The 12,440-nt window shown below is 38.2% G+C and overlaps 1 protein-coding gene across 6 annotated transcripts in view; it reads left to right on the top strand.

Annotated features, from left to right (window-relative positions):
- PAPOLA (poly(A) polymerase alpha) overlaps positions 1-12,440 on the top strand; it is a 59,211-nt gene that overhangs the window by 29,726 nt on the left and 17,045 nt on the right. For all 6 annotated transcript variants that reach the window (XM_029952104.1, XM_029952102.1, XM_029952100.1 and 3 more), the window contains exons 11-16: positions 160-280; positions 1,255-1,339; positions 6,254-6,307; positions 6,811-6,930; positions 8,202-8,311; positions 11,836-11,957. In XM_029952104.1, the coding sequence (XP_029807964.1) occupies positions 160-280; positions 1,255-1,339; positions 6,254-6,307; positions 6,811-6,930; positions 8,202-8,311; positions 11,836-11,957 (612 nt within the window). The remainder of the gene's footprint in view (positions 1-159; positions 281-1,254; positions 1,340-6,253; positions 6,308-6,810; positions 6,931-8,201; positions 8,312-11,835; positions 11,958-12,440) is intronic.

Genomic DNA, 12,440 nt, shown 5'->3' with positions numbered 1-12,440 from the left:
TTTCTGTAAAAACAGTGTTTCCTTACATGGTTTTTCTTTCTCAACTCCAGCTATGAATGAAATAAAATTTAATCATTGGTTCAGTTTAACAAGGGGTAAGAAGTCCAGTGTCTGTTGCATATGTACTTGAAGAAACTGATTGGCTGTTGTTGTATGTAGGTAAACCCCAGTGATAGGTACCATCTTATGCCTATAATTACACCAGCATACCCACAGCAGAACTCCACGTACAATGTGTCCGTTTCAACACGGATGGTCATGGTTGAGGAGTTTAAACAAGGTAAGTGTTTATCCTTATGCTCTCGTTTATACCCGAAGGATTTACATACCATTGTAGACCCAGTAGTTGGCTATACAGTTGAAATGGAAGAAAGCATTCACTGAAGTGGGTTTTGGATTTTATTGGTTGATGACAAAAAGTGACTTGAAAAACTCCATTTAATTCTTTTGAGGCAAATTAGCTTTGATTATGTATGTCCTGGGAGGTTAGCCAGTTTAAAGCTGTCTCCGTGGCTGCGCCTCTGCAGGCTGATGTAGTGCCATGCTGTTGCCACGTACGATTTTAAGTGCTACCAGTTTGTCTCCCCTGGGTGACATGAGAGGTGCTTTTAGCAGGCTCTGTGTACTTAGAGCTCTGAGCAGGATGGGGGCCAAACTGCCTGTTTTGGAAGAACCTCTAAACTTTCGATCCCAGTAGTACTGTTAATTTCATTGTCAGAAAAGGTCCTTGAGGGAAGTGGCTGAAACAGGATTGTTTGATTTGCTTGATAGTAGATAGTAGATAATAGATAATAGATAGGAAACCAAATTAGCTATACCCCTACCAACTTAGACTCTGGAAGTGTAAAATTCTTTTCTGTAGTCTTAAAAGGCGCTTCCTGGGAAGATGTTGTCTAGGAGCATCAGGAAGCTCGTTTTTAGAAAGGCAAGGTCAGAGCTTAGGAGAAAATTTTCGTTCTCAGTTAACTACAGCGCTTCAGTTTTTGGAGACAGTCCTCCTAGGAGCATAGCATTTAGAGTGATGGTAATTTACCAGAAACCTGGTTTCTCAAGGAATCTTCTAGCTTTCTGCACAGTGTGTGTGTGTGTGTGTGTGTAACAATCTCTGTGCTCTAAAGTCGATAGACTGAAATTGCTGTTTGTTAAAATTGTGATTTTAGGACTATCGTGAATGCATGTGGTATGTTTAAGATCTTTAAAATTCTAGATTGTTAGACCGAAGCATGCCAACATTTTAATATGTTTTTAATTTAGGTCTTGCTATCACAGATGAAATTTTGCTGAGTAAGGCAGAGTGGTCCAAACTTTTTGAAGCTCCAAACTTCTTTCAAAAGTACAAGTATGTATTTTAAGGCATGTCAGACCTGTTGCTCTCTTAAGTAATGGTTTTAATGGTAGCATATGTGACCTCTCTTCTTGCTAGGCTAATTTAGTTTTAAATTTTCCTTTAAATTTCTTCCGTAGAATTTTCCTTCCTGTCACAAAGGGTGTACTGATTTTAGTAAACCCCTTATTTTTTCTTTGGTGAGGTGAAGTGTAGCCCCTCCGGTTTACCACCTGGTGGAACCCACCTCCCACGTCGGTAGCAACACCCATTCTGTAGGCGGCTCAGTCACACCTGAGCCCCCAGTCTGTCTGCTTTGGCAAAGCAGTGAGCAGTTAAAACCTGTAGTTACTGTTCTCTCTCAGGAAACGATTTTCAGCCAGTTTGAGAAACTTACCGTTGAGATCTTATTATAGAAGTATCGGCAGAGCTAATAAAATGTCAACCTAGAGTCAGGAAAGGGTTTCCAGTAGGTAAATCACATGATTGGCCTACCATTTCCCCCTCATGTTAATAAGGCCCCTTCAGACATTTCTACAAATAATTTCCTTGGGATCTAAGTGGGTGTAGTATTTTTTTACTAATGGTTTTAATATAATGATTTAATACCGTAGTACAGGTTAAAAGCCTGATTGTGTTGGTTCTGATGACAATTGTAAGTTATAATAAATCTTACTTTAAAAAAAAATAAATGGACTTGCACTTTTATTTGCCCTGAGCTGAAACCTTGCCAAAGTCCCACTTAAAATTTTTTTTTCTTTAATGCTTGAAACTTTCCTGACCATTTGATCTTGTGTTGGATTGTGTTTTGTAATAATCTAAGCAAGATTGCTTTATGCTATTTCCCCAATTAAAAACAAGAATGATGACCTTCATGATGTCTCTGTGTTTTGTTTCTGTATCTTTTGCATGAAAAAGCAAAATGGATTCAGCTTAACTGTTGTGTTCTGGGAGCGCTGCGTTGTCAGTAAAAGATCTGAGTAGCATAACACTGAATGCTCATGTTTATTACTCCCCGTAAGTTTGTGCTTTTCCATTCGGCAGATTTTTTTTGGTTTTTGTTTTTGTTTTTGTTTTTTGTTTTTATTTTAACCAGTGTTGAGGAAGTACCTTTTGAACACTTAAACTAAGAAACATGTATTCGGATGCTTTAAAAACTACAACCTGAAAGAACTTAATTACTTGTATGGAGAATGAGGAAAAAACTGGTTTTGTAGCAAAGTGTCAGCATCTCTTAATTCCTAATAGTGAAAGACAGAATTAGATTCGTTCCTCTTCCTGTCACTTCCTGGTAGAACTAAGAGGTGGGTAGATGAGATTTCTGAACTGGCTTCCTTCACTTGAAGAAAGATTAATTGTTGAAATTGTAACCTTGATAGTGTCCTCTATCTGAATAAATTTGCATTACTAGAGCTTTGAAGGTTTTTTTTTTTAACCTTGCTTACTAATCTATTTTTATTTTAAAAGTTTTAAGCTATCCCTTAATTGACACCAGTGGTACCTATAAGGTCTTCAGTGGACTGATTAAAAGATTACAGGTTATTTACTGAATTCTCAAATCATTTGAGATGGTCAAAAATGGCTTTAAGCATGATTAGATATGAGAAGGTAGCAACAAAAAGAGGAAATTACATAAAAAAATTTTAAGTTTTAGCTATGAGTCCTGGGAAAGATTTGAAAACATGACAGTAATGGGATAGTTTCAGCTACCAATTCCCATTTATATTTTTAAGTTCTTCAAAAATTTTCTTTATAATATCTAGTGATTACTGTCATTAGAATGTAGAGGTAGTCACAGATTTGAATTTTTCCTTTTAAATATCACATGTCACAGCTCCCAAATGGGCTGTACCACTCAATTGAAATCCTTAGTTTTCTTGAGTCCAAGTTGGTTTGGTGTATCCTGAAACCAGTGTTGTTTGTTATGTATTGGATTTTGAGTTGTATTATTCCCTGCCTGTCGTTCTTAGAAGGGTTGGGGCCATGGGGGAAATCTCATTTGTCTTACAAAGCAGACAAGTCATCTTCCAGATGATCTCAGTGTTCCTTGAGGAAAAGGGGTAACCTTGCTCTGTTCAATTTTAAATATCTAGAGAAGATGTATCTCATGTTCTTCCTTTAAGGTAATTCAGGTTGACACATAGCAAAGTAAACCATCGTTGACATAGGAAACGTGAATACTTCTTTCAGGTGTTCCATTTCACTTGGGACATGAAGGAGAGGTATCAGGGAGAGGCCAATATGTTTTCTAGGGTGTAAGATTATAATTTCAAAGTATATTTGTGAATAGAATAATTAGCCTTAAAATGTCCTAAAAACTTAAAACACTAAACTTTAAACTCTTGGTTCTGAGTTACTTTAATGATGGAGTTGTAAGTTTTCTGTGAGGTAATTACATTGTCAGTGCACGTATCCGAGCTGTTATTTAGCTGTAACATGGTGCAGTGGCCAGGAAGCCTACTTACATACTGTGTTTTGAGGTTAAATAGTTATGATGTAATAAAAACAAGTAAGTTGTTCTTAGGAATTTTTAAATAGGTTTTAATCCATTTGGGATACATTTTTATAGTAAAAAAATTTTTTTTTTTGAAACTGGAAATGTTTAAGTTTGGGGACAAGTTAGTGACCATTGCATTCAGACTTCAAAAGTGTCTCCTGAAAGCATGTGAACATCTTAAGCAAATTATAGTAGCAGTTGGAAATAAGGGACCACAGCAATAAAACAAATCTGTGTAGTCTGAATTTAGGAGTACCTCTTGGTTTCTCTTCTCTGATACAGATCTTAGGAATTGAAACCAGTTTTGGTTTTTAAAACTTTGCTAACAAACTTGGTTAGGTTTTTCGTTTCTCTTTCTTAACTGGATGAGTCTTTGTTTTATAAATGGATTCCTAATGGCAGGTTCTATCTGTTGAATGTAATTACTGTATTTAATATCTCCTACTTCAAATTTTCTTAAATGTGACTAAGGATGAATCAAGAGGAGATTACCACACTCTCCCTCCCTCCCCCCGCAGTACAGTAAGAACCAGTTTGAATTCGAAACTTTGAAACTTTAAGCTTTGAATTGCCCACAAAATTGTGTTCCAGTGGATTCTATGTTTTGTCTCAGTAAATAGAGAACATTCATTTGTACATCATTTGTTAAAGACTCAGGTGATGGTTAAGAACATCCATTTTAATAGTGTGGTAAGAGAGTAGTTAGAGACTCAGAATTTTGTCCCCTGTACTAGGTGAACACAGACAACTTTCCTTGTTTTGTTTTTGTGTACATGCCTGCTTCTTATAGTTTATTGTCTCCTGTTATAAGTTGTTAGACTTGTGTCAGAGAGCTCTTCCTCCATCTTCCCTTCCTTTTCTTTTTTGTCTCCCTCCCTCCCACCACCCCCCCCCAATCTGTTGCCATTTCCAATCTCCTAGGGACTGGAAATCAGGTTACCGAGCTTGTTAGGATTTTAGTTGACTTAAGAGCATTTAAGGCCTCTGGGTTTCTGCATTCGTAAAATGCATGAGCTTCTAGTGCTTCTATGTGACTTTTATTAACTTTTATTTATTTAGGCCATCTGTGTTTGTTCTGATCAGTTTGGTTTGATCCAAATAAAGTGGAACAGATTAAACTGGTGGTAAAAAAGTACTGGTCTGCATAGTGTGAACTACGTACTGCCGCGCCTGTCTCTGTGCTTTCCTGTGTACATATACTGCCTGTGTTACCTTCAGTTTATAAGTACTTGAAGTTCCCCTGCCAGTCAGAGACAGCACTTTAGTTTTCAGCTGACACCCACAAGTCTCCCACCTGGGCTACATAGCAACGAAGACTCAGGGCGAGTTTTTAAGTACTTCCTGAGTGTAAATCTAAGTCATCAAATGGAGTATTTTAAGGAAGAATGGTTAAAAAATGTTTTTTAACATGCCAAATTTTCTCTGTCCCCTGCCTAAATGTTTTTTCTCTCTTTCCTTGCTCCCCCCCCCCGTGGCTAGTTTGAGCTGGGGTTAGTATTTTCCTGGCCTAGGTCAGGTGTTTTGTTTTTGGTCCAAAAACCCCATTTATAAGATGTGAACGCTGAGGTATTCAGCCTTTTAAAAGAGTAAACTAATTAAAAATTTTCAGCATACTCCTGCTTTCCAAACTAGTATCTATAGTTGGTAATGGTGTGAGTTTGCTTTTTGTGAGGTAGTTTCTAGTGAGAAGTTTGGCTTCCAGCACCTCTAAGATGGGTTCCATAGAAGAGTATACTGGATGAAACTTTTTTAGTATTATAAAATTCTGTGAGTTATACTTTAGTTGTAAATAGTTCGATTTAAAAAGACTGAAAATAGATAATTAGTTATGGTATTTTGTGAAACGAAAACTTGCCTTTAATGGGATTGGATTCTGCATAAAAAACAGATTTCTCTGTTGCTCTCATGTTAGTGAAGTCTGCTTTTTTATAGACATTTACACTCTTCCTTAAAAAATCATGAGGCTTATCAGTATTCCATTTAATTTTTGCTACCTTTTAATTTGAGTTGAAAAGCAGATGTTTGAATTGTTTGGAACTTACTGACATAATATGTATATTTAGTGGTCCTGTTTTTGTGTCCAGAGCCTTGGTGCATTACTACACTTTAGTGAGCATCTTATAAATAGAAAGCACTCCATCGGAGTCTTTGAACCAAAAACTATCAGTTACTGTTTATTCATTGTTGTTGAATTAGCTTCTTTGGGGGTAATTATTTATAAAATCCCTCTTTCTCAGAAGAATTAAACTCACCAATAGTCAGAAACTTGTGGAAATTTGCTTTTATGATTTTATGTACATGTTGAGCTTGTAATTCCCCCTTGCTAAATTGATGCTGACCCATAACTGTCACAAAGCTATTGCATTATGGTATTAATATCCAGCACAAAGCAGTTAAATAAAATAAATAGCATGTTGTCTTTATCTCCAAAGGCATTATATTGTACTTCTAGCAAGTGCACCAACAGAAAAACAGCGCCTAGAATGGTGAGTATAAGATTAGACTTTACAGAAAAAAATAAGCAAAAACCTGATAGCCGCAGACACAGGAGGAGATGGGAGCGAGGCGTTCTCCCGGCCGGTCTGGGAGCGTAGTGGAGCTTCTCTCCTTGAGACCAGAAGCCGAGGAGTGTGGGGAGCCGCACACCATTCTCATTTCCCTTATGGAGGTCCATGTGTCATTAACTCTATCCAAAGTGCTTTGTTCTAGCTTCCTGATTTGTAGTCTTTAAATATTTGTGGGGATGTCTTTTGTAACCTTCTTAGATTGGAATGTGGCTTGGTTCTCTCTCCTCAGTTTTTGCATCAGCATTTTTGTGTAGAGCGTAAGACTGGTTTTATCTGTGACGTTCGGATGGCTGGACTGCTCCCGTGTGTTTAAGTGTCAGCTTCATAGTACTGCTTTGCATAAACATACTTGCCTTTGTGCATTTTACTTTATGTTTTAAGATAACCAGACTTTTCATTAATACTAAGTGACATTTGTTCAGGGTGGGCTTGGTGGAATCAAAAATCCGAATCCTGGTTGGAAGTTTGGAGAAGAATGAATTTATCACACTGGCTCATGTGAATCCCCAGTCATTTCCAGCACCCAAAGAAAATCCTGACAAGTAAGCAGTCTTGTACTCTAGTTTCCTCCTCTCCTTTTACTCATAGAAGCTTTTTATAGTTAACTTCTAATAACTAGGGTCCCTATTCTATTGATCAGATATGGCCCAAAACCAATTTGAGATTTATAGTTTAGGTTTTCTGGATCAGAAACCTTGAAGAGAAAACTATTTCTTGAGAAAAATCAACACTGAAATAAATAGTTTTCCCTGATACTAGTCTAATGATGAGGTACCTGTTAACTAGTGTTCAAATTCTGCAGATCAGCCTGTTAGCATTCCTTAACATTTCTCTCTTCTCCCTGCCCCTGTCCCTGTGCGGCGGCGGTTAGAAGAGTGGCTGTGCGGAGTAGGTCTTGCTGTTAATCTTAAGTTTTTGAAAAAGAACATGCTTTCATTTGGCCTTACAAAAACCTGATTGGTGATGGATTCTGGAACGTTGAGAAGATCTCTTAATAAAAGGCTCATGTTTTTCTTTTATGGGTCTTTTGTAGGTAAATTTCTGGCTTAGTTGTTGCTGTACTCTTACTTTTTTTATATGAGATTCTACTTTGCTTTATACTCCGTTGCCTTTGGAAGGGGAAGTGAGTTTGAGTAATGTAACGAGCTTTTAAAAAAAAAATAACAGTAAAGAAAGATTGAAAAATAGTCATTGATCATTTGAGATTGTGCTGCAGTGGTGTAGCTGTTATTCTGATTTGTTTATACGGATTATTTCCTCTTGCAATCCTGTGAATGAGTTGTAGCTGAGCTTTTTATATTTTGTTGCCCTAATCTAACCGGTCAAAAGACTGATATTTTCAGTAAATTACTCAGTGTTCAAAAGTAGCTGAGCCCCCCTTGTGCCTGGTATGCCGTAGTCACACTACTGTCCAGGCATTTTTTGATTGAGTTTTAACATTTTAAGGAATATATGTTAAGTTCTAGTTAAATTTTTTATCTAGAATAACCCTTTCTTATTTCAGATTTTTCTAAAATGCATTATTCCTTTTCCCTCTGAAATTTGAACATAGTTTTTGTTGTGCCTTCGGTACTTCTGGGTCATCACGGGTCATTGTTAACATTGGCCGCCAGCACCCTGTTGATAGAGCAGCAGGGACTGGGGGTGGGGGGCAGGCGTGGGGGAGGACTCGGTGCAGTGATAGAGTTCGAGTTTCGAACTTGGCTTAGGTGGCTTGTATATTTGCATCCCAAGTTTCCCCACATACCTCGGATCGTCAGCCACATTGATCATTTTCATGAAATAAACTAGTAACACTTTTCTTACTTTGCAGGGAAGAATTTCGCACGATGTGGGTGATTGGGTTAGTGTTTAAAAAAACAGAAAACTCTGAAAATCTCAGTGTTGACCTCACCTATGATATTCAGTCTTTCACAGATACAGGTATATCTCTGCTTGGATGATGAAAACCCATAATTTGCATATTTGAATTTGTCTTCATGTGTGCCATAGTGATATTTGCAGTAACTGTTAATTTGCTTAGGAATATTGAACAATGATTATCAAAATAATTGTAATGTTTTTGGATTAGGTATTCATTTAAGTAATGTCTAATATAGAAATGATTTTTTTTTGTATTGTAGATTTAAAGTAGGACCAATTTAAATTTGTTCACAGTTGTTTATAAAATTGGAAGCCACTTGAGTATTGATTATGTGAAAGATTGAGTCTGTGTCTGATAGCCTCAGCGATCTTGAACCTTAGACATTTACAAAGCTAGAAATCTGGTGACTTTTCACGAAATTTTATTTTCTGTGTTAAATATAGACTCAAGTGTTGATTCGTGGGTAGAGAATAGGGTGATTAGAGCTACATTTCACGTTGACCTGTACCCTGAGGTAGAAGGTAGTCCAGTTTAGCTAGTGTGCAGACGGCGGCTGCGGTTCACGGAACACGAGGCTGTGTATATATACAGAGGGCACAGCTGTCCAAGGGATGGGGAGTCCATTGAGAGACAGTCATGAGTTGGGACTCTTGTTTTCTTTCAAACATCTCTTTTCCTCCCCATAAAAAAAAAAAAAAAAAAAAGTGTGTGTCATTTTCAGTTGTCCCCAATAAGGAGTTTTCCCCTAAGGACAATCAGATTTAACATTAAACATTTTTTACCTCCTTAGAGGAGAGACAAAAATTGGTCTAGTTTGTTAAAAAAGTCAGTATCCTACGGTAAGTGTGAAGAATGTCTTTTGGTATGCAAATGCTCAGGGACAGTGACTTGAAGGCACACTTAAGTAGTCAGGTGATGGCACATCTCTGTAGACTCGCCAGCAGTGTGACATCTGTGAACTTCTGCTGGTACAGGCGCCATGTGTGTGACTCGAGATCATCACCAGCAGCATTGCCGTTGGTGACACAGTAGCAGTTAAAGTTTCCAGTAAATGGAAAGGCGAACTCTGAATGGTACACAGGGTAGTTACCTTCTTGGGAAATTCAGATTTAAAAGTACTCTGTGTTTCTTCTGTAAAATTGAGTTGATTTCTTGGTTCAAATAATTGATAAATAGGTTTTTCATGTTTTGGGATGTAAGTAGGATATGGCACAGTTCTTTTTTGTGGGTAACACTGAAGGGTATTTAGTGTCCCTGGCAAGTAGTAACCCTTAGTTACCATGACAGCGAGAACACTCCTACACGGTTGTTAGGATGTGCTGTGGAGGGTGATAAGTTCACTTGCTGAACACCACAGAATGTTCTTTTCCAAAGTAAAAACGGATACCGACTTAAACTATTCAGAAACTAGTAAGTCACGTAGAGATACTTGAATTAGAACATTGGCTTTGTGCATTTCATCCATGTTTAGCTGTTTACCAAAGATTGTGCTAATGAACCATCAAGATTTTTAAGGAACTTTCAGTTATTTTGGGAAGGGGATGTTTCGTTGCCCTGTTTCTTGAAACATTTTAATGGAATACTTGGTGAGATTTCCTAAGAAAACAAGTTTAGCATGTTCAGTACTCAATTCTTAACTTCCAGTCTCTTCCACCTTCTCCAAATCTTTTTAATCTCTGGTGTTGGCAAGTGCGTCCCTGTATTTGTGCAAGTAGAAATGCTCGGGTCCTCCTGAGCTTCTGGTGTTCTCGTGCTTGAAGCTAATGCATTAAAAAATCCTTTCACCTCTACTTTTAGTGTCCCTTGTCCTGCTACAAATTGCGTATTTCTACTGCTGTCACTTTAGTTCAAGGCATTTGTCACTGCTCTGTTGTATTAATTAGTACCATTACTATAGTTTCCCTAGCTTGCCCTTGCCCAGCTATTAATAGAATAATAGCGATTCTCAGTCAGCATCCAAAATGATACTAAGCCAAGATTAAAACCTGTAATGGCTCCCTCTCATTTGGGGAAAAGGTCTCCGTCCTTCCTTTCTGTGGTTTGCAGGCTTCCCCTAGTCTGGCCTTCTCACTCTTCTCTGGCCTCACCTCCTGTTGTAAGTGCAGACTCCTTGATCCATAGGTCTCCGGGCCGGAATGGTAATAAAGTTAGTAAGTAATACTGCTAGTGGGGCCTGGCCAGCATCTGGTGTCTGGGTAGAAAGATAGTCCCATCTCTGCAGGGAGTTGTTGGATATTCGCAGTAAGTGAAGGTGGAGAGCAAATCCCACACAGAGTTCATTCGGGCCAGGCCGTGTTGTTCCTCATGGCCTTTGGTGCCAGTTTTAGGAAACATTTCTGTGATGGGCGCTTGTGGGATTTTAGAATTGCTGGTAAGGAACTGTGGATCTGTACTTTTCCTCTTCCCACTGGTGGCCCTTTTGTTCTTCAGACTTCCCAAACACGCTCTCAGCCGAGGACATTTTGTCCTTGACATTGGCTCTTCCTGGCATGCTGTTCCACCAATTACTGTCACTTCTTCAGTTTCATTTAGGTTTCCAGGCTCATGTCCTGTTACTTCCCAGCCCAGCTCCTCTCCTCATCCTCCCTACTCCGTTTCCCTCACAACTGTTCATCAGCTGATATGAATATTTTTTCACTTATATTTTCCCCTGTCTATTGTATTGTCTCTGAGAATGTAGACTCTGTGAAGTTCTTTTCGTCTCTTACTCTCTGCTGTAGCCCCACGTCCAGAACAGCGTCATACGGTATAGGTGCTCAGTAAATATTTGTTGTATGACTGAGTGAATTGATTTTCACATTTTGGGATTCTCAGGGTGATTAATTTATTCTTAGCATTTTCTTTTTGTTCCTATGGCCTCTGTTACTTCAGTTATTTCTATAATAGAGCATGTTGCTACTTAAAATTTATTCTGCAGATTCTTGAAACAGTGTCTTCAGGTTTAGTAGTAAATTTGACTTTTGCTGCATTTGTTGCATACTTGGGCTAGAATTTTAAATTAATACTGGTAGCACAAAAGGGTGTAGGTTTTAGAAACCCCTTTTCTCCTGTTCTACTGTTTCTTAGAGTTACTCTTTAAAGTTACTATTTTACCTATTATACCTGGGAGGCTCAGTCAGTTAGTTAAGCGCCCAATTTCGGCTCAGGTCATGATCTCACAGTCTGTGGGTTTGAGACCCACATCGGGCTCTGCTGACAGCTCGGAGCCTGGAGCCTGCTTCCAATCCTGTCCCCTTGTGTCTCTGCCCCTCCCCAGCGCGTTCTCCCTCCCTCCCTCTCTCTCAAAAATAAATATTAAAAAAATTTTTTTAGATAAAGAAACATAAAAGTAAAGTTATGATTTTAAGAGTCACTGCTCTAGAAGAGTTAGTATACTTTGGGCTTTTATTCGTTATATACACCTTGTGGTGGAAGAGTTTTCTCAGGCATAGAATATGTCAGATTAGAGATCAGTCTGTAGTTTTAAAGTTTTATACACAGTATTGATAGAAAAAGAACCCACTTAGAAGAGCTTCTCCTGGGTGAGTTTAAATGCCTTTATTAAAATGTTTCTATTTCTTGTAATAATTTCCTAATTGTATAGTTTATAGGCAAGCAATAAACAGCAAGATGTTTGAGGTGGACATGAAAATTGCTGCAATGCATGTAAAAAGAAAGCAACTTCATCAACTGCTACCTAATCATGTTCTTCAGAAAAAGAAAAAGGTAAATTTGGAAAGCACTTAAAAGCATCCCTGACATAATGTTTTTACTGTATTTAACATACCAGTACGTCCACATTCAGACTCAGTAAGTCCAGTGCACGACGGTGGCGCGTCACAGACCTGCTACAGGCCGCAGCCCGGTCTCGTGAAACCCTGCGTCCGTCGGGTCTCGTGTGTGTACTTGATCCGGACCTCACAGATCCTTGGAGAACTGCTTCCCGTATATGATATAAAAATGGCTTTATTTTGCTAAGAATTACATATGTATGTTATTTAAAAATTAAGTTAATGAATATGAAGATCACAAACAGGTGACCAGCATTAATGTTTTGCAGTTTGTTGTTCTGGGAAAATGGCACTTTCTGTTGAATAATTTACGCCATGTTTTTCTTATTTGGACTTCTAGGGGGGACATGTTAGAATTTTAGCGCAGAGATGAGGATGACATTTTTACTTTATCTGATTTCAGAAATAGATGGCTTAT

This window comes from Suricata suricatta, chromosome 9 (assembly GCF_006229205.1).
Source record: "Suricata suricatta isolate VVHF042 chromosome 9, meerkat_22Aug2017_6uvM2_HiC, whole genome shotgun sequence".
Taxonomy (NCBI): Eukaryota; Metazoa; Chordata; class Mammalia; order Carnivora; family Herpestidae; genus Suricata; species Suricata suricatta.
Note: the sequence above shows the minus strand (reverse complement) of the source record. Positions and strands in the feature narration are given on the sequence as shown.